The sequence below is a fragment of the Sycon ciliatum genome, chromosome 2, assembly GCF_964019385.1.
Source record: "Sycon ciliatum chromosome 2, ocSycCili1.1, whole genome shotgun sequence".
Taxonomy (NCBI): Eukaryota; Metazoa; Porifera; class Calcarea; order Leucosolenida; family Sycettidae; genus Sycon; species Sycon ciliatum.
Genome location: NC_088644.1, coordinates 21,522,250 through 21,543,994, shown reverse-complemented (window position 1 = coordinate 21,543,994; position 21,745 = coordinate 21,522,250). Strand labels below are relative to the sequence as shown.

Sequence of the window (21,745 nt, the reverse complement as noted above, 5' to 3'; positions counted from 1 at the left end):
CTAGCCGAGTCTGACACGAACCGTGAAAATATCCCAAGTTCAACTCTAGGTCAACTAGTACTGGCCTAAACAATAGCCATGTTCAGTCCCATGCCATGGAGGTGAGAAGAACCAAGGGTACATATTAAACCATCTCGACTTGCTAGGACATTCCGGCATTGTACATGTATACCCAAGTATCACTGTCCCTGTTCATCGGGAGATCTACTGCAGTGCAGCACGCCATAGCCGAATGATCTTCTAGTATTTCTCTACTTTTCTTATATCCTCTTCCTGCCTTTGCTGGACAGAACGACCTCCTCTTTTTGCTCACCGGTCGTGTGCATGCTTCTGCATGACACTCGAATACAAAGAAAGTTTCAGTCATGGTTTTCTGCAGGGTGTAACTAACTTACTTCCACATGTGCAAATACAGTGATTGGAGTCCGGAAGACGGTGACTCTGACCTCTACTACGTCTAGTACTAGTACAAGTAATATCAAGAGTATTTTATAAGCTCCCAGTACAGAAGAGGTTGGTGCGACTTTGGCGATACTTGGGGAATTGTGTGTTGCTCCCTACATGGAAGCTCGCGGTTTTCCTGCCGACTGGAGTGGACGGTTCGATGGACTTCTCCTGTGCTCTGGATGGCAGTCGTAAGTCAGTCAAGTGAGAATTCAAGTCGGCAGGAAAACCGCGAGCTCCCATGTGGGGAGCAACACACAATTTCCCAGTACAGAGTTTATTTTAATACTCAAGTACTCTTGCTAGTTGTAAAACAGAGAGGTTCTAGGCTGTCCAAGAGAGTGCTGTTTTCTGATGATCGCTTAGTGCGTGAAACCTTTTTCACTTTTTCCGTCCTCTTATCGTTTGTTTTTACTCTTTAATATCTTGCTAGTTGTAGTAACCAGGCTCAAGCCCACACTGTCCCAGATACAGCCTACAGAGCTACATGTACATGTAGAGTGGAGTAAGCAGGAATGCTAAGTAGGCATATGCGGATAATGCCGGCAGAAAAATTGGCAGAATTCGGTACTTTTTCTGGTAAGTTTCATGCATGTTTGGTATGTGGATAAAGAAATGGAGCAGAATTCGAGGAATTGCCCGCCATAAAGTTTGTATGGTTCTGCCAATTTCACTGCTTTTCGAGCAGAATCTGCCACCTTTTCGAGCATTATCCGCACACCCCTAATGCTAAGCACTGGTGCTAGCGGTCACATACACAATCACCATATCACAAGTACACAAGCGCATACAATGCACGTGCACACACGCACACACACACACCGTGTATGTGTGAGCATGTGTGGCATACGCGCGTGCCCCCCACACAAAGACACACACACACGCACATATGTATGTGCATTTACCCGTATGTGATACATGTACATGTGCATACACATACCGGTAAAAGCACATGGACGAAGAGATGATAACGCACCGCGTTGAAGCCATGTTAGACATACATGTAGCCCTTGTACTGGGACTACAGGTCGTAAGCCCTTCAAACACGCAAGCGCGCGCAAACGCACACACACACACACACACACGCACACACGCACACAAATGTACAAACGCGCGCACACATCACAGCCTGCACTATCCCGCGAAGCATGACATTATGTCCTCTTCAACACATTGTGTTGAAGAGGAAGAGGACATAATGTCATGATAGGAAGTTAGGTAAATGACATACTATAGTAGTATACTAAGGACTTTTAAAATTAGGTAGGCTGGATCAAAGAGCGCTTCGTCAGAATTTTCAGGGCCACGCGGGTAGAACTGCAAACCACAGGTTCGCGGTGTGCAAGCGCGCTGTGTACCATGCATGTACGAGTACCATGTCCATGAGCACAGTGACCATGGTGACAGAGTGTCTTCTTCGCCGCCGTAGACCATGCATGGTAGACCTACGTCCACAAACACGATCTCATTTTCGCAGTTCGTAGATCTACCCATTGTACGCGTCGCTGCATATGGCATACGTAGACCATGGTAGACCCCAATGACCATGATGACTACCTATGTACAATTATTGTCATACAAAAGCCTGAAAAGTGAAAGGGCTCAACTACAAAAATCCTAACTTTTCGTTCGACCGGGAATTTCAAGTGACTGGATGTCGTCAGACTACAAAGTAGCTACCGCGGTACCGGTATCTATGATCGTGTCATAGCCGTCTGTCTTTCAAAACATTTTGACGACAAAGGCCACGCTCAGCACAGTGTTTCTTTTTCTTCTGTCTGGACTGCGTGAAGACCTCCAAAGGAAGCAGCGTGGATATCGTTTGGAGCAGCGGCTCACTGGAGCAAGGCAGCGCGTGGAGATCATGCACCACGAGCACAAGTAACATAGTTACTTTCTACCCGACCGCTAAGTACATTGTAGTTGTCAACACTGTTAGACCATTATATTCGCACATGCACCATATTCTACATAACTGTCTTCATTCACCACCTCCATTCCGTGGTGCATCGCGCTAGCTGCCTGGCTGCTTACAACAGTACTCAGTTGTAAGGGTTTGACCTGAGCTAGGGTCTAGTAGGGATTACCAAGCGTAGCATTGTAGTGCTAACCGCTAGTAACGGCATTCACTGCACTGGTGATCATGGATGACGATATAGTCGACCTGGATGAGATTGAGCGCACACTGCAAGAAGTGGAACAGGACCTGAAATGCAGAACGAACTCAGCGGCTGCCCGGCACACAGGCTGTGACGATGACCCATTCGCGTAAGTACAGAGGATTGCATGGGATCATTGAGGATTCAATGATGAATGAGTCCAGCATTAGCACATAGTCCTATAGTTACTGCCTATTCGATCAGCTGTGTGGACTTCAGTCTCTGGCTGTTGACCACACAGTGTGCACTTGTGTGTGTGTGTGTGTGTGTATGTGTGTGCGGGTGCGTACGTGCGTGCGTGTGTGTGGTGTACGTGTATGTGTACGTATGACCCCCCCCCCCCCACACACACACACCATGCACCATGTATACGCCCGTCGGAAGAGAAGCACGCGAATCCGCGAATGCACTGGATGTACACCCACATATTTTTCTCTTATAGCAATGATAGTGGACTGAAGTAGGTCGGATCGTCGGAAACCAAGGTCCCACTGTCCGTGTAAAGGACATCTGCACATGTTTTTAAATTCTGTTGATGCTTTCTCCATTCACCCTTGCCTGCAGTGCATTCAGGCCGGGCGCCTCAAAGAAACCTGCATCAGCTACAGTGAGTGCAGGCAAAGTTAAATCTACTGCTGCAGACGCACGGGTCAGTGCATCCACCGGCAAGCCGGGAAGCGACAGTAAGAAGTTCATGAGCAACGACGACCTCTCTTTCCTGGACGAAGTGGAGAAGGATTGTGAAGACCTGGATACTAGTGTGGTATGTGATGTTAATGATCATCCCTGGCAGTACAATCATATGCAGTCTGTGTGTCTAGGACAGAACCAAGGTACATTGTGTATGACATGTTGGAAAGGAATTGGTTAAAATTGTTTTTGTTTTTTTTAAACATTTTAGTACACCCTCTTGTCCCAGTACAGTCTGATGCACAGCGCCCTCTACAATCCCTTGCATTGAGAATGAAATCTTCACTGGGTTGAAGGTCTCACATGACTTCTCATCATTAGGCATACTAGTTAAAGTGTTCCAATTCTTAGAAACTTTCTGTCCTCTAATTTTGTTCTAATTCATTTACTTAGGCCCAGCGCCCTGCAACTCAGACTCAGTCGGGCAAAAAAGCTAACTCGGTAGCGAAACACCGTGATGGACAACGAGGGTGAGTGCATTGTACACTTTGTTCGGCCTTGTCACTTGCAGCCGCCCGTGCAGCACTGTGCATGCAGTCTGCCAATGCCAGTTCCTGCAACTGCGTTCAATCAACACCGCATCCAAGTTCACTGTGCTCTTGAAACCATTCAGGTCCTTCAAGTCTATGTAGGCGTATCTTCTGTGTCACAAGTTCAGCCCAATGAATTAGGACAAGATTAGAAGAGCCCCCCCCCCCACTTCCATGGAAAGAGCACTTCCGTGGAAAGAGAATGTGCCGCTTTACAGGACCTGAGCCATCCCTGATTTCCTCTGGTGTCTCAGTAGATATGATGGGTCATGAAGCATTTCCCCGCATTGTCCTCCCGCATCTTTAGGAGGGAGGGCCCTTCATCAATGAATATTGGCAGTGGATACAGGAATATTGGTCAAGGTTTGAGGTGACAAGTGTTCATTTACTTGTAGTTTGTGGATTGACCCCTGTTGAATTATCCATTTGCATGATTTCCATATTGGACACTGTGTGTGTGCCGGCGCGTGCGCGTGCGCGTGTGTGTGTGTGTATGTTTGTGCTTGCAGCTGCTTCCCTGTGTATGTTGGTGGTACCAGAAGTTCACTGGGATACGACCCTTCCACTCCTGGGTAAGACATTCATACAGCCACCTGTACCGATCTCTCCATAATGATACCAGTGAGCCGACGATATGCTACAGTGTTCCATAGACTCGTGTGTGTTGTATGCCGGTGAATCCCTCACCGCCCAGTCTGGTTTGCTGGTACATTGAAGTGACACGCGCCGTAGCCTCCCGCTGGGAAAGTTCATGATAGAATAATGCTCCAAAGGAACATTCAACAGGATCTCTACACCACCACTGCTCTTCACAAGGCTATAGATATGGCGGTGGAGTTTCAATGGCACACTTCAAGTTGTTGTATGTGGATAGAGTGTGATGCCCAGGCTGGAATGTATTGCACTACGGGAGGTATCAGCTTTGGACAGAAGCATTGCTATCATGTATCATTATTGAATCATGTTACCGCAGTCTTTCAGTATCTACACTGTACATGTAGAGGATGACACCCAACCGTACAACCCGCAACTTGCTGTTGGTATTTCACTTGCAGGCTATGCTGCAACAACTTGCTGTGTGTGGGCTGCGATTTCACTGTATTGTCGTTCGACGAGACCGCCTGGGCTAGCAGTGTGGACTACCTGTTCTTTCGTAACCAGATGCCGGTAGTTGCTGAGCTGAAGAAGAAGCTACAACGTCAGAAAGGTAGGCTTCCACCACAACAGGCAGGTGTTGCTGTAATAACTTCAGGGCACATATTGCGTAGCTTCAGTGGCGTGATATGGAATACCGTTGAGTGGTGCACCAAGACAGGCATTTTTCAGGATTCCATGCTGAGGAAAAGCTCATGCGAGCACCAAGTTTAGATGCCCCACAACCGCAAATAATTATTGGTTGATTTTGGGGAATTTTAACGATTGATTTTCGAGTAGTCGGCATATTCGTTTCAGCCCGGGTGATTATAATGGAGTTCAGCAGAGGAAATAGTCCATGCCTTCCCCTGATCAAAGTACACATGTCCTCTTCTCCATCTTGGTATGACTGTAGGAAGTCGAGCGTACTGCTGCCAATGTCGCTGGCTATCGGTCAAGGACTTGACAGATTTGCAAACTATGCGAGACTTCCACTCAAAGTGGGTATGTCGTAAACATTGACTCGGTACCGCACCATTGCTACAGGACTGGTGTTGCAACACTGTCTTTGATACAGACATGTAACTTGAACGGACCTGAGGCCTCCCAGCAATTGCTACATGGCTTACATGCATAGCAGGAGACGCCTCTACACCCTTGACTTTACCTCATACCCAGATTGTATCTAAGTTATTGCCAGCATTTTCACTCCACTCCGAGAACAGATAGTAGCTTTGCAGGTAACACTGTTCCTCAGACCAGTGTATTCTGCTGCAGTAGCTCTGCAATGCGCTTGCTTCTGGAAACCTGAGCTGCAGGTGTACACAGAAGTACAATTCATGTGTTACCTACATTGTATCAATTTGTGTGTGTGTCAGCAGCTGTTGCTTGGCTCTTAGCGGAGCATTTGGATGCAGAGTAGAAGTTGCCAAGTTGCTCTCTACTCCAACTTGTCACTTGATTTGAGAAGTTGTGCACACTGCACAGCCATACAATTGACCTCTATATTCTTACACATTGTAGCTATTGGCGCTCACCTGTGAAGATATGCATGGGATGATTCAGGTATACACCAGAGTGCAGTGAAGCCTAGGCAGGTCACCATGGTCACTGCTGTGCAAGCCGTTTTCACATGCATGCATGCTACACCAGGGAGTCGACAATAACCTGCCGTATAAAGTATAATTGCATTACGGTACATGTACAGTCAGACCTCGTTTATCCGGTCCTCGTTTATCCGGATCCCTCGCCATCCGGAAGAAAATCGATGGTTACCGATGTGCAGCATATGTTATGCATACAACATAACCGGACCTCGCGATCCGCATACCGGTGCATGATTTTGTATACGAGCTGGTTAAAATGTGTACAAAAAGCTTCGTCGTATCCGGTTGCATGTGGCTTGCAGAAACTAGAATCAGGGACTTGTACAGGCAAATGAGGTCCTTGACCTGCTGGGTGCATGTGGACAGCACTCAGTTGCATGCACTTGTCATTTTTCTCGCTTGTTTTACATGTTGTGCACGCTAGTTGTACATGTTGTGCACGCTAGTTGTACTGCATAGGACCCGTCTACATGTATGTACAATGTCACTGCTTTTGACATGCCACATGCAAATACAGTATGTGTGTTCAGTTATCCGGATATTTTGTGGAAAACAGATGTGTGCGGTTAAGCGAGGTCTGACTGTACTTCCTGCCCTACACTGCTGGCCGGGGTCGGTTTTCTAGGGGTTAGGTTGTTGAGAATGCCAGTGCCTGGACTAAACGATGCCCGGCCCTGCACATACCAACCCCATGAGCTGGTTGCAACTCAGGCGGAGCTGATGACGTTTGCATGCAGACTAAAACAATCAGAAGCACAGTGCACGGCCGGGAAGAATGATAACGGAATGATAATTACTTCAGTTCTCATCAAATAGTAACCCCCACTCCGTCTCAGGACGGAAGAAACAGGCAGCATTCACATCAACCATCACCGTTATGAGCCAATGTTGACATGCAGGTTTGGGGTACTGCACAGCAGAACAAACACACCAGTCACCAGGGTGTATGTGTGGTGACCTCATGATACTGGCCATGAAGGATAACATTTTTTTAACAAAAAGAACGAATGAAAGGAACACCACAGAAGGGAGAGGTACTCTACGGAGCACAATAAACCACTGTAGACTTGCAGACATAGAGGCTATAAAGGGAGATGGTAAAAAGCAGAAGGGCAGTCAGCGGGAAAACCCTATCTCTAGCTGATATATAACTGGGCGAGCAAGGTAAAAAAAAACACAGAGGGAAAGTGCAGGGAAAGAGAAACAGAGGTGAACGCTAGCATCAACACGGATAAAAATGAGGCACAAACAATAAAAAAAAAAGAGGCACAGCAGTAGAAAAGTGAGTGGAGTAAAAAGGGGGCGGGGGGACTAAAACGTTGATGAATCATTGATAAAAAAAAGAAACAAGACAATCCCATTGAAGCGTAAAATCCCGTGGTAGGTCAGATGAGAAGAATGCAACACAATGAGCCTGGTCGTAAAAGATTGTGTGCATGTGTGTGTGTGTGTGTGTGTTTCAGTTCCTGAACATTGATAGATAATGATAAGCCGCCTTCTACTGGAGCACGAGAGGCAGGTGAATATAAAACGGTCCGTTCTGAGGCTTCCGCTGTCCCCATTACATTATATACACGTAGCTGGGCGGAATAGTGCTGTTGCAGTGCCGGTGGTTGTCATGACTAAGTCCTAGTGATTCATCTATTTAAAAAAAGCTACTCTAGGATTCGTATATAAACATTGATCAAAACTCAGCCGCACGTCGATGGCGTTACTCGGACTCGGCTGCCTCTTCCGTGCAGATGGCATTGTAGCGCAGTTTGAGCTGATGGCTGAGCGCTGCTTCCGTCGGATGATCCACACACATTGAGTCCTGCAGATACACGGGTCAAGTACACGCAAACATGTACGTTGTGTGCAAGAACTAAGAACGATTTCCACGCCACACTGAAGACACAACAAACTAAGAACGATTTCCACGCCACACTGAAGACACAACGATCAAGCATAACCACTCGTACCGTAGGCTATGCAATGGAAAGGCTGACATTAAAATTGTCTCTGCCACCCCTGCTTTCCAGTAGTATAGCCACTCCTGCAGCTCAGTGCAAAGGTTGACAGAATTGTCTCAACCACCCCCTGCTTACCAGTAACAGAACAGTTCTTGCTCAACGCAAAAGTCGACATTAAAATTGTCTCCACCGCCCCCCTGCTTACCAGTAGCTTGTCCAGATGATCACTACTCTCACAGATAGTGAACGGATTTACATCCTTCTTCTTCTTGGTCTTGCGCGGTGACTGTTCGGGAGTTTCGTGTGTGAGATCTTCCTCTACAAGAATTCCAGTCACCGACTAAAAGCATAGAGGAGGGAAAGCAGAGAAATGGATCTCATTGTCTCCACCAGCAGACATAGAAGGCAGCATACTGGGAGATTTAACACTGCAGGAATACAGGGCTTTCAGGTAAAAATGAAACACCAAAATCTAGGCGCAATGAAACTTTTCCTATAGGTGTGAAATCCATTGAAAGGAGTCAGTCAACCTCATCAAGCTTGATCCAATCAACGAATAGTTTCGCAAAGCGAATAAACACATATAAAGTGGTGGCGAGTAGGTGGATAATGACAGGATATAAATTAATTTCATTCTCAGAAGAATCACTGATGCTGTGTGCATGCAGCAGTAATGGCAAGATCTACCCTACTCCCTAGACACTTCCTACAACAAGTACAGCACATGTACTGTGAGGTGCTGAAGAACTGGACGGGGTCAGCCTCCTAGCCTAGGCCGTTCTTATCTTCATGTACTACATACAGTCTATGCACAGTTGAGTCACTGCGTATACATTGGCATGCGGTGCCTGGTGAAATCCTAGCCTGTTCGTTCTTCGGCACACCCAACAGTACTGTAGGTCCTTAGACTGATTATGCAGTAGCATATCATGCATAAGTAGATAGTGTGATTATGCAGTAGCACATCATGCACAAGTAGATAGTGTGATTATGCAGTAGCATATCATGCACAAGTAGATAGTGTGCGTGTTCGTACCTGAAGATGCCAGTATGCCCGTCCCTGGCGATCCCGACCCAGCAGCTGACCGCGGACTGCAGCAGCATGTGCATCATGCTCACACTGTGCACGGACAAAACAAACACACGCACACACACATGTAGCTATTGGTGACTTGCAGTGCTGAAAAGGGAACTACAGACAAGTTGGTCACAGCCGGTAAGAGTTGCACATGCTTGTATTGTACAAGAGCAACAGATAGACTTGCTGGCCCTCATGTTCGTACAAGTCCAGGCATGTCACCATTCGTCTGGCTACAGTTGTCCCCAACATAGCCAGACAAAACCAATGCAAACAATATGGGCATCTCAGCTATTGGGAATCACCAAACAAACAAACAGGCTATCGGCAGACTTAGGTACTGTACGCGTTGGTCTACATGTACAAGCAGTTACCTACCTGTAACTTTGATCTGGCCTCACTGATCTGCTTGGAGAACCTCTCGCTGGCGGATGGCAGGGCTCTGCAACAGGATGTAACAGAAAAGTACAATGCAGTGTGTTCAATGGCTGCAGCACATGGCTACAACACACTACAGTACAGACAACTACTTCCTGACACAAGCAAAGCTCACCGGGGCAATTCTGCCAAGCATACGCATACTGCTAGTGTGAATCAAAACCAACCCAATGTACTGAAGTGCAGCAACATTGCGAGCCAAGACCAGGAAAAAAGCAACAGTGAAATCGGCAGCAGCAGCAGCTGGCAATCCTACAGTTGCCCTTTCTCACAAAGGCCAGAAAACGTCCCAAAAAGCATGGTATTATAATAGTCATCAGGGATGTGCACGAGTGTGGTAGAACAGCACAGGTGAAAGAAAGGAGCACTATACAGTTAGGGCACAACTGTAGTGAGTCTGGCAGGTCGTACTCACGTGACTTCGCCAACAGTCTTCAGGTCCTTGCGTGCCATGAGTTGTTCAGCCGTCCAAGCCTTCAACTCCTCACTGCAGCGCGCACAAACAGTTCACACAGATACAAATTTGATAAGCGAGAACCCAACCAGAGCTAGGCAAACGGCATCTGGACTGCACCATTATCAAGTAGTACCCAGCCGTGTTGGGCGGCAAGCATCTCCAAAGTACACCATCCTGGTTGCTTCATCTGCAGCACAACAACCACCACAAGCCCAATGCACACTGAATTGGTGTCTTTGACCGAGCACATGACTTACTTAATTTGCTTGCAAACTTCTCGCTCTGCAACACGGTGCTTTCGCTGGAGTTCAACAAGATCCTCCGATGTCTCGTTGATCAGCTCAGCAAAGTACGCCTGCAACCATGATCAGCAGCAAAGCCAGAAACACTCAGGTGGAAGTCAAGTTTGCTTCAAAGACCGCACAGCGAAGGGCAAATAAGGACTTACACTCAAACGTCTCTTCTCCGGACGCCTCAGATATGGGCACATCACTCTACCGGGCGCCTTCACCTTGAGTTCCGATGGTAAAAATGCTTGGAATTTGGGGGGGGGGGGGGGGGGGGGGGTTGAACTTTTTTTCGCATGCACAAGTGCTTATTTGTCACTGCCGACCTGTTTAATCCACACATTTTTATCAATGGATTCTTTTTGTAACCCCCCCTGAACATGCGTAATACGTGCCAAATAAATGTCTTCAAAAAATGATATGATAGATGAGTTTTTTGACTAGTTATCCTGATACGCGGGCAAATCTGAGATACGGGCAGTTTCCGGTCCCAAGGTGCCCGGATAAGAGAAGCTCGAGTGTATTCTCACGGGCAAACAGTGTTATGAAACAGGGGTACAGAACATGTGGTACAACCGAAGCAAGACGTTGGGTTTATTTAGCTTAAAAAAAGAAAGAAAGTACAATAGACTGATAGACTGGACAAATTCCATACCAGCAGAGCTTCAATGAAGCATAACAAATAGTTGGGATGCTTACCATGCTGTTTAGACGCTCGCAAAGGAATGCCAGGACAGAAAGCTTCTCACACTTGTCACTGACAACACGATCGTCAGCGCTCATCTTCCGCCGCCCTGCACCCTGCAATGGCACACAATATACATAAGGTATACATGTTCACATAGTATCAGAATGAATGTGCAGTGTCACAGATGGGTGGACATGTACACACACACACACACACACACACACACACACACACACACACACACACACACACACACACACACACACACACACACACACACACTACTACTACTACTACTACTACTACTACTACTACTACTACTACTACTACTACTATTGACAGCTGCCAGAAATGGCCACGCCGCTCCCCGAAGGGACGTACTGTCAGAGAGGTTAGGGAAGAGGTAGGCAGTGCTTCAAATGGCGGTCCAGGTCCTGTCGCCTCCGAAACTGGCGTTGATTACAGACTCGGCAACGATGTTCAAAGTGCTGGCGATCAGTCACTGTAGGGCGCTTCGGGCGGGGTCCACAGCGATGGCGCTTGAGGCCAGCAGTAGACTTGAAAGTACGCCGGCAAGCTGTACACACCGGGACCTCGGCAACAGGAGGAGCATCACTAGGCGGTCGGTCGGTCGTCACACACACACACACACCATTGGACGCCCATCATCGGACGCGATGATGCGATGCTACAGCAGAAGCCATAGCAGCTTGTGCTGGGATTGCACCATTCAACAGGTTGCAAGGCTGAAGAATTGACCGCCACTATTCAGCCTGGTCTACACCACACAGCTATGAAGTGGCTTTTTCTGGCCAGTGAATCCTTACTTTTTGGTCTTTTTCATTTTTTTCACACACACATCACACCACATACTCCGGCATGCACTGGCTGTTGGTAACCACCCAGGAGAATGAAAGAAAAGTCAGGAGGAGTCTGAGAAAGAGAAGAAAGACGTGTGTGACCATAATCGTAATCGACACACACACACACATCCACTGCCTACAAAACTAAAGAAAGCAGTGCCCATCCCCATAACTGCAGAGTCCGAAAAGACCTGGTATATCGGAATCCATGTTAGGGTTGGGGATAGACCATAGAACTAAGGGACCATCGCAAAAGTTCGCAGAAGCCCCCGAAACGAAGACCGTGAGTTTCGGGCCTGACCCCCCTCCCTCCCCCCTCAAACGAAACGACAGTCACAATATGGGCTTCATTTTTTCACTTGGATGCTCACACATAAATATATAAATAATTATTATAATACTACACAAGCATTGTTGTATCAGTGTGTAACAATGTACAGCACTTTATAAATGCAACGATGATATCACCTTGCAGTGGGTGATCTAAGAACGAGAACAGCTAGAGCTATGCAGTTGTATCCTTTGAGCATTACATGTACAATGAACGTTGATTGGAGTATATTGCTTTCACATTCCCCATACACGTCCTGACAAGCGATCTACGCCGGCTGTGATGGCATGCTAATCCTACAGCTCCTATAATTATGTCGTCAATACTTTTTTGAATTGAAGCCCGGTTTGCGATTTTCGCACCGACTCCCTCCCCCCCAAACGTATGCTCTTCGTTTCAGGGGCTTCTGCGAACTTTTGCGATGGTCCCTAAGGCATACCTATACACATGGCTCACCTTGATACCAGTGGAGTCCGGTGTGTATCCAACCATGGCCAAGTACAAATCAACCACCTGCTGACAGCTGCTCTGTGTAAGCTTCGGTAGCTGGTCGAGTTGCACGCGGCCATCCGCCTCTTCTTCGTCGTCCTCAAAGCCATCGTCGTTGTCTTCATCTTGCTCCTCCTTCTCGGCCTTCAGAAGCACTTTCATGAGCGCGAGCTGAATGGTGGGGATTGTGGTACGATTCAGAAGAGTTTGTGCGAGGCGTTCTGGTGGGAGAATATAGACGAGAGGCAGCCACACGACAAGGAGAGAGAATGTTAGAGAGCTAGCAAGAAACAAATACCGTATTTCCCCGTAAGTTAGTACGTACTAACTTTCGAACTTAGCAGCCACATGAGTACTAACTTTCGGGGGTGGTACTATCTTTCGGGGAGTACTTTTTTATCGGGGGTAAATGACACGCAGTGGGAAGCCTGCGCAACTCTAGTGTCCGTGCATATGATGTATGTACTGTACGGTGTCTGTACATGTAGGACGGGTAGGAACTTACTATCTTTCGGGGGGAACTGTCTTTCGGGGTGATAACCTCGGCAGTGGAAAGTGTATTTTTTATAGGGGGGCACTAAGTCATTGGGGAGAACTTACTTACGGGGAAATACGGTAATACAAGTATGCATGTCAACCAGTATGCTAGGCCATAGCAGGTCATTTATGCCATGCAGCGCGATTTCTCCGGGGACCAACTTCTGCAAGGATGTCTGTGACCAGGACATGGATCAATAAACCTACCACAGATGGGTGATGAATGTTTCAAATTTAGAATAAAATGGCACGTCTCATTGAAAGTTTGATGTTCACACACTTCTGCCGAGTGTCAGAAACAGTGAAGCAGTAGCTACATACCTGCAGAGTATATTTGGCTGAGACCGAGTGCGGACGCAAAGGATGTCAGGAACTCGGACACCATGAGCAGGTTGTGGTACTGAGAGACGGGAACAGGCACCTCCCAGGCAGGCAAACTTGGCAGGTCGATGTTGATACAGATATCCGGGACGGTCTCGTCGGGGACAATCGGTGGCACGAGGAATTCACAGTCGATTCCAGACTCTGAATCACTGGCCGACGCAGAAGACGCAGTGCTCGGGGTCCGCGAGAAGTTTGGTTTCGAGCCAGAGCTGCTGCTGGACGATCGAGTGTAGGCTGTGTTGACAGCAAGCAGGTCTTTCACCGCCTGCTTCTGCTGAGATACGTGTGCGCGCAGAGTTTCTAGCTGTTGTTTCTTTGCTTCACGCTCTTCATCTCTGGCACGCGCCTTCTCCTCCTGAAGAAGTACCCAGCACCAAAAGTACACACAGGGATCGGAACTGGATGCTAAGGATGGATGCTACCAAAAGAATAGTGCTGAAAAATTCAAACTAGGGACCTTGACCCCGCTCCAATACCCAACTAGATGTATGCACACATGACCCACACACATACACACGGGTATGCATGAGCAGCCATCCATGCTACTGGTAAGTCTATCTAATGTGTCAGGAATGAACAGCTGCAGGAATGGTAAAAACAGGTACAGCAAAGACTTCAAGCGGTACAAGCTCGTACAACAGATATACCCGGAGCGAGGCAAGTTCGTGCAACAGACATACCCCGAGTGAGGCAAGCTCGTGCAACAGACATACCCTGAGTGAGGCAAGCTCGTGCAACAGACATACCCTGAGTGAGGCAAGCTCGTGCAACAGATATACCCGGAGTGAGGCAAGCTCGTGCAACAGACATAACCCGAGTGAGGCAAGCTCGTACAACAGACATACCCTGAGTGAGGCACTCTATTTCACGCACTTACGGCTTTCTTCATTCAGCTCTATTTCACGCACTTATCTAGGGTACCCTGTAAAAAGACTCACAGTCTGTGGGGATTGCCCTAGTAAAATAATAAATACTACTACTACTACTAGGCAAGCTCGTGCAACAGACATACCCTGAGTGAGGCAAGCTCGTGCAACAGACATAACCCGAGTGAGGCAAGCTCGTGCAACAGACATACCCCGAGTGAGGCAAGCTCATACAACAGACATACCCTGAGTGAGGCAAGCTCTTTCTTCTTCTGCTCAGTTTCACGCTCACGTTCGTCTGCCTTCTGGCGGCGGATCTCTTCAAGATGCTGCTTGTGTTCCTCTTGCTTGCGCTGTTTCTCATCCATACGCTCCAGCCGCAATTTCTCCATCTCCAGACGTTTCTCTTCCTTTTTCTCTTCAATCTCTGCTGCCTTTGCCTTCCTCGCCTCTTCTACGGCTGCTTGCTTCAGTTCTTTGGATCTGCGTCTTTCCTTTTCTACTTCTGCTGCTTTGCGAACTCTCTCTTCCTCAAGTGCCTTTTTCTTCAGCTCTTTGGCTTTGGCAGCATCCTCAATCTTGGCGGCCTTCTTCCGCTCCTTTTCGGCCTCCTTCTCCTTTGCAGCCTCCTCTTCACGCTGTTTGAGACGGAGCCGGTACTCTTCGGCAGTTACTCGCTTCTCTTCCAGCGATGTGCGGCGGTGGACCGTCCTGACTGGTCCCTGATCAATTTCAAAGTCAGATCGACGCCGACTACGGCCCTCCGACTGGCCCTTAGCTCTCTTTGTACGCTTGGCGGCTGGAGAACTATCAGCATCTGCAGCGGCGGTGGGCTGTTGGCCTTCACTGGAAACTCTTTTCCTCTTGCCACCCTTTGCCGCTTTCTGAGGAGATTCTGGTGCACCACTGCAAGCACACATGGAAGAGAGGAAAAAAGGAGGACGTTATGTACCGCAAGAGACTACAGCATGCATTGGTCACATCGGTACTCCACAACACAAACAATCTATTCAATATGCTCAATCAAAATCATTCTAATCAAGTTTAGAAAAGCGCCAACCTAAGAAAACACAGAAGCTGTGGCTGTTAGACACACACCAGCTACTAAAGTCAGGGATGAATTTACTGTCATTTTTTTGCATAGCAGTTTTCGCGACGCAAACGCCAAAATGCGTAGCAGTCCTTGATTTTTGATTAGCACTTTTTCTTCCACGAAGACCGACTCAAATTTCTCAGTCCACGGAGGGAGGACTCGTGCTGTCTGCATAGCTGGCAGAAAATTAGCGTCACCGCTGCACCTGTAGCTTTCTCAGAACCAAGCCATTTCTTCTGGACATCGACCTCTGCCACCCACTTCTCAAAGGTACTCTGTCGTACAGACATGTTGGAGGCAGAACCAGACTAGACAAAAACTACAGCTTGGACAATTGTCAGAGAGAAGGACGAACGTGATACCAAAAGTTCCTCACGACCAGAAAGACCGACTGGCTACAAGCAGAAAGCTATAATGTCACGAAAAGATGTAAGTGAACCAGAAAGAAGAAAACAAACAACAAGACCTCCGCCGGGATCGTGGAGGAAAGATGATGCTTGTCAGTACGGAAAGTACATGAACTTACTGGACTTACTGAATGAAAGCCGCGCAAAGTGGTACGCGTAGTTCAAAAAGGACACCAGTACAGTCAGTATGTGCACGCGAAGCCAGCCAGAGTTCACAGGTACATGTACTAGAAATCACACCTTCTCGAGAAAAAAACGGGGTCCGTGCACTGTACAGGTGTCGTGAGTGTACGACATAGTCACAGCATCACTTTTACTGACTGCGCGAGCTAGTATGCAGTGCCGTTTATGCATCGCAGTTTCCTGCGAGTCGCTGTGATTTTTGAGTCGCACTCGATCGATTTTGAATCGCAAACTGCGATGCGATACCGGATAAATTCATCCCTGAAAGTACTAGAAAGCTAAACAGCAACTTCCTTTGCGGGAACAAACGGAGCCTATTAGAGACGAGGTACGAATGGAAAGCTCCCAGAAACGCTTGTGCTGACACGGAAGACAACGCAAAAACCTCTCATGGAGTTGGTTCTTTTTCCCGAATGGAGTGTAATCAGTAACATTACTTACGCCTTTTCTTCCTCCTTCCATTGCAAGCACTCTGCTATGGCTCCGGTTCCTTTCGACAAGAAGTCATTGACAGATGTGAAGCCAGCCTCCTTGGCAAGCGGTGTTAGAATTCCGGTGGCCAGCATACCCGCCTGAATGTCGCACGAGAAGAACACAGAATGATCCCTTATTTTTCCGTGACATCGGCATATTGCTACAATGGCATGCATCCTTCTTGGAAGTACTGTGCAGATGTTCCAGTACATATGCAGTATGCAATTGATCAAACAGACTGGAGTATAACTGACCATCACATATCAGGTGAGGGCATAACATAAGCTCGTACTACGATTGTGAATGCACTGAACATGGCACGCACCCAATGCAAGCCACGTGCAAATACAACGCCGTGCTGCACTGCTATGCACTTACACGCTTGCGGCATATCGAGCAGTTGCAGGTTTTCTGGCATTTTGGACAACTCCAATGCTTGCCGGAGATCTCCACAAAGGACAAGCCATAGCGATTCTCAAGGCAATTCTCACACCTTGTAGTCAAAGAGAGAGAGAGAGAGAGAGAGAAAGAGAGAGAGAGAGGGAGAGAGAGAGAGAGACAACAGAAGAAAACAAGATAGGTTACTCACTGCTGCAAAACATTGCTTCACTTCTAAACATCTGCCAATGTGATTCTAAACTGAAGTGTCAGTAAACCATTTATCGACCATCCACTCGGTGTACTTTAGTATTTTATAACGGAGGTACTGAGTTTGAGGCCCATGCTGCTAGCAGGGAGTGTGTACTGCTGCTAGCAGGGAGTGTGTACTGTGCTAACTAACGCGGTGATGCATGCGTGAACCACTTTTACATGCTTATAGTGCATGTCATGCTATACATATTATCAAGAGTAGATAAACAAGAGTGTGCAACTCCGGATCTCTTCTGCACAATCTGCAGATACCCCTGCCTGCGGGTTTTTTGTTGACGTCACCTTTTTTCAGAAAAACGCGCATTTTGCTGCAGAACAGTGTGAGAGCACGTGCTGGGCACCGACCTTGTAATGTAAAGCCCGGCCAAGTGCACGAGGCAAAACTTTCCAAAAGACTCGCAGTACGTGCGTTGTAGAAAAGATTACGTCAACAAAAAATTCCGCCGCGGGCCAACCCATCCCGGAGTTGCACACTCTTGTTTATCTACTGTAGAGGCAGAAAATTTCGTCGGTCAATAATTTCGTCCAACTCCAAAGAAAAGGAGTTCGTCCGGTTGAAAATTTCGTCCATGGATCATAAGAGTGTATAGAAAAGCTGGACAAATCCATATTCGTCCTACATTTAATTTAGTCCAACAGCTCCTTGGACGAAAAAGACGAAATTAAATTCCAGACGAATATTTCTGCTTATACAGTACTCTTGGTAATATGTACCGGTACATGGATATTGGTTGTTGGTGAGAACAGAAAAACCTCTCCAGTGAGTGTGAGCGTCATGAGCTGATTCTTAGCATGGTCTCACACAACATGCTGCATACACAAGTGAATTACACGATTGAAGTACAGACTACCAATGGGACTACAGTACTGTTGAGCGCCGAAGAACGACCAGGCTAGAATTTCACCAAGCACAGCAAACCAATGTATATACGGTGACTCAACTGGGCATAGACTGCTATACAGCCAGACCTCGCTTATCCGGTCCTCTTTTATCCGGATCCCTCGCCATCCGGAAGAAAATAGCTGGTTACAAATCTACAGCATCCATGGTGCATCCAACATAACCAGCGTTCGGTTATCCGGTTCCTTCGCCCATCCGGATATTTTGTGGAAAACGGATGTGTGCAGTTAAACGAGGTCCGACTGTACATGAAAATAGGAAGGGCCCAGGCTAGGAGGCTGACCCCCCCCCCCCCCCCCCCCACCACCAGTTCTTCGGCGACGGACACTACTGTACATGTACCTGCACATGCACCATGCCGCTGCCGCGCACACTGGGAAGTCATACTCAGCGGCTGACGGCCGACATGTCAGATACTAGCTGCGCAGTGCCGCCGACAGTCTGCACCACAAGCTACGGCAAACAGCCAAGCAACTACATGTACTGTACTAATACAACAACCAGCTATGGCGGCATACGCCCCATTCGGCAGCCCACAGTCCACTGATATTCTTGTCCGAGAGAGCATGCGGTCAAAGTTTCGTTTATTTGAAAATACACGGGCGATACATTGTGTAGCGGCAAAGCTGTGTTGCGTGTCGCTTGCAAAAACACATCTGTACTTCTCCAGATTAATTGGTTGCTGCAGTATGTACAAGAGTGCTAGAGTGTTTCAAGGCACTCTACGCTCTACATTTGCCGGTGTGCGTTCACACACTAAATTCTCCTCAGGTGTCCTAGCCCAAGGAATTCACTTGGCCCCTCACTCTACATAAAATACTATCGTCCCACACCCAATACACTGCATGGTTGTAGTACTATTCTCGGAATCTTACCAGTACGTTGTGCATGTGTCGCACTGCCGCCTGGCTTTGCCCGCCTTCAGCTCGGATATGCCTTTGTTGCTCAGGATTGATTGACGACATTGATGGCACGATTGTGTGGAGCCAGTGGACAATTTCCGGCGCTTTTTCGGACTTTCATCAGAACTGTCTGTAGCAGGTACAGACGTTTTCTTGCTCTTTTTAGATGCAGCCGGAGACGACGTGCTCTTTCGCTCAGCTTTAGAACTCATTATGACAAAGATTCCTCAGTCTATCCAAGAACAATTTTGAACATGTTTCACGAGGTACCATGTACCAGCGGATACACCCTTGATTCCGATTCTGAACCAGATCTCCTGCCTGGCCTGTGCAAGTGCTACACCACACGCGTGATCCCATGTTCGCGCCAAATCTACTCACGAACACTGCACGTGGCATTGTGACGTCATTACAAAGCGGGCGCACCCGCCGCCGCTATGTGCCCTTTTCTTCAACACTACAACAGCCGCTATCGCTGACCGCGCCGGGTGACGTTCACAGAAAAACAGTTCCTTTGCAATTATTTTTTCTTTGCCGTTCGGAGAGAGAAGAAGGAAGAAGACTAGGTTGGGAGCCGTTTCCAGGTTTCCCTCCAACGACAGAAAGTGGAAAACTCGAGTAGATCTTAGCAGAATGGCGGCCGAGGAGAAAAAGCGTTTCACCGACAAGAAGGACTATGCGCAATTTCCAGAGCGATGGGCGGACAAGAACAAGTTCAAGGACATGCCAGCAGGCTGGAACCCTCCGCACGGCGAAGAGCTAGAGAAATTCAGAAAGAAGAGAAAGGGCCAGATGGCGGATATCTCGTGGGATATGCTGGAATACGAAGAGCTTCCCGTGTCATCGGCACCACTGATGTCCGCTGCGCAATTCATTGGCGTTGAGTGCCGCTCACAGAGTCAGGACTTTCTCATCTGCAAACGAGACAAGCAGGACCCACGCATGTGCCTGAACGAGGGCAAGGCGGTGTCGGACTGTGCCCGTGCGTTTCTGCTAAAGGTGCGCGATCACTGTCGCAAGGAGTTCCGCCAGCACTGGTCTTGCTTGGACAATAGAAATCTGGATCACGAGCATTGCCTAAAACACCAGCCTGCACTGGACAAGTGCATTCTGGAGCATACAGGGTTGGAACGACCCACCCCACCGCCTCGTGGCATGGTCATGAGGAATTTCTAGCACGGAGTTTCTCTCCGTATTGATTGCCCTATATATCTGAGACAGTGCATACCGTCGGCTGATGTTCAGTCTGACGCCTTGCACATAGAATGTTTTTGTATTCGCAACTTTCCATTGGACATGTGGAATACGAGCAGCTCGTCTAACTAAGATGGAGCTATGCTTGCACTCTAAGACACCACACCCTGATTACCACCTTGCAGCGGGTACACTACAAATCTGGCAAGAGCAGACGGAGATTTGCTTGAAGCTTTCCGGTCGGTCCAGGCGCCGGCTGGATCATGGAGCCGTTGACACATGAAGCATTCCTCTCAGCTATCCACTATTTCATAGCCAATCCGTTTGCTCCTCGTTTGCAACGTCCGGTACAGGGTTGCTATGCTCGGTGGTCCCTATTTTGTAGTTTGTTGAAATTTATGACGCTGTACATACTGCTCTAAATGTTAAATGCCTTGGCATAAGCTATTTGCTGGCTTTGCTGTTCTCATTTCCCGTAGGCTTTACTATTCTCAATGGATGTTTGGGTATAGCTTTCTTGCTACATGTATAATTTATTTCTGACATGTTTGCAGCGTGTCAGTAGGCTCGTGTACATTGCTATTGCCAGTCAATGATTGGTGAAGTATACCATGTATACTGTTGAGTGTTCGTGAAGCAAAATGGATCATCAGGCAGATCCTAAGCCGCGGAGTACCAACACTACTTGAAGTATGCTTTCCACGTGTTTGGCCTGGCATCAGTATGGATGAAATATGCAGTATGGACTGTGTACATCGACTCGAGCCAAGCTGAGCAGTTTGAACAGACTCGCCGCATGCTACTTGTATTTTAGAGTACGATGTGGAGTGAGTCCACCAAGTCTTTGGCATTGATTTGCCGTCTTTTGAAACCTGGCCTAGACCGTGTCGGATTTGGTTTTGATCGTTCACGGTTTGCCTTTTAGAGTTCTGCGATTATCACCGCCGCAAGTGTTGGACAAAAGTTCATGACCATATCCATGGTATCAGTGTATGTGTTGTCATTTGGCTGATGAAATACATGGGCAATTGCCCTTGTGTGGATACAGACCCGATGCACAGCCTAGCACCGGTATGTGTGTGTGCCGCATTAAGCTGCTGGAACACAGATTCACAAGAATGATTAGCGGCACATAATTTCATTTGCCACCAGGCTGTATTTCGTAAAGTTCACATGTCCATGGTGTGCTGGGGAGCCTTGGTCGTTTTGTGGAACGAACAGTCGTCGACTTGTATGTATGTGTGGGGGTGGGAAGGAATCATGTATGATGTAACTGTTTAGTGTCAGAGTTCTGTCACAGGCTACCCATCTAATCCGCCTGCCTGAGGAAACAACAGCACACAATGCAGCTACTTCAAGTAGTATGCAGCTACAATCGTAGTAACTTGCATGCACCATGTCAGACCAGTGAAACGGTGGAAACCGGCAACAATCCAACCGCTACTGCAATGTAAGATGTATGAGCAACGTCATTCACCTTTTTTTGTACTTCGCGTACACCACTGAG

The 21,745-nt window shown here is 47.7% G+C and overlaps 3 protein-coding genes across 3 annotated transcripts; 2 read left to right on the top strand and 1 right to left on the bottom strand.

The window, feature by feature from the left end:
- Positions 1-2,052: 2,052 nt before the first annotated feature.
- LOC135809187 (cilia- and flagella-associated protein 418-like) lies at positions 2,053-6,000 on the top strand. The gene is made up of 6 exons (XM_065322474.1): positions 2,053-2,712; positions 3,168-3,366; positions 3,687-3,763; positions 4,333-4,395; positions 4,879-5,030; positions 5,373-6,000. Exons 1-6 carry the CDS (start codon positions 2,588-2,590, stop codon positions 5,477-5,479), a joined length of 723 nt encoding a protein of 240 aa, XP_065178546.1. The 5' UTR covers positions 2,053-2,587; the 3' UTR covers positions 5,480-6,000.
- Positions 6,001-7,010: 1,010 nt separating this feature from the next.
- Positions 7,011-19,333, bottom strand: LOC135809200 (DNA ligase 1-like). The gene is made up of 13 exons (XM_065322489.1): positions 19,018-19,333; positions 16,969-17,083; positions 16,558-16,688; positions 14,679-15,339; positions 13,505-13,922; positions 12,614-12,867; positions 10,975-11,076; positions 10,246-10,343; positions 9,947-10,018; positions 9,472-9,535; positions 9,052-9,135; positions 8,221-8,355; positions 7,011-7,876 (listed from the first exon to the last, which is right to left on the bottom strand). The coding sequence occupies exons 1-13, from the start codon at positions 19,254-19,256 to the stop codon at positions 7,775-7,777; spliced, it is 2,475 nt and encodes an 824-aa protein (XP_065178561.1). The 5' UTR covers positions 19,257-19,333; the 3' UTR covers positions 7,011-7,774.
- Positions 19,334-19,566: 233 nt separating this feature from the next.
- Positions 19,567-21,214, top strand: LOC135809208 (NADH dehydrogenase [ubiquinone] 1 alpha subcomplex subunit 8-like). The gene has a single exon (XM_065322498.1). It carries the CDS (start codon positions 19,678-19,680, stop codon positions 20,218-20,220), a length of 543 nt encoding a protein of 180 aa, XP_065178570.1. The 5' UTR covers positions 19,567-19,677; the 3' UTR covers positions 20,221-21,214.
- The last annotated feature ends 531 nt before the right edge of the window (positions 21,215-21,745 follow it).

Bases quoted from the DNA above. Each gene is read 5' to 3' on its own strand.
- LOC135809187 (XM_065322474.1), top strand. From the start codon at position 2,588: ATGGATGACGATATAGTCGACCTGGATGAGATTGAGCGCACACTGCAA. The intron at 3,367-3,686 runs GTATGTGATGTT...TCATTTACTTAG, and splicing joins AAGACCTGGATACTAGTGTG to GCCCAGCGCCCTGCAACTCA. The intron at 5,031-5,372 runs GTAGGCTTCCAC...GTATGACTGTAG, and splicing joins GAAGCTACAACGTCAGAAAG to GAAGTCGAGCGTACTGCTGC.
- LOC135809200 (XM_065322489.1), bottom strand. From the start codon at position 19,256: ATGAGTTCTAAAGCTGAGCGAAAGAGCACGTCGTCTCCGGCTGCATCT. The intron at 15,340-16,557 runs GTAAGTAATGTT...GTGTGCTTGCAG, and splicing joins TGGAAGGAGGAAGAAAAGGC to TGGTGCACCAGAATCTCCTC. The intron at 12,868-13,504 runs GTATGTAGCTAC...TTCTCCCACCAG, and splicing joins CAGCCAAATATACTCTGCAG to AACGCCTCGCACAAACTCTT.
- LOC135809208 (XM_065322498.1), top strand. From the start codon at position 19,678: ATGGCGGCCGAGGAGAAAAAGCGTTTCACCGACAAGAAGGACTATGCG.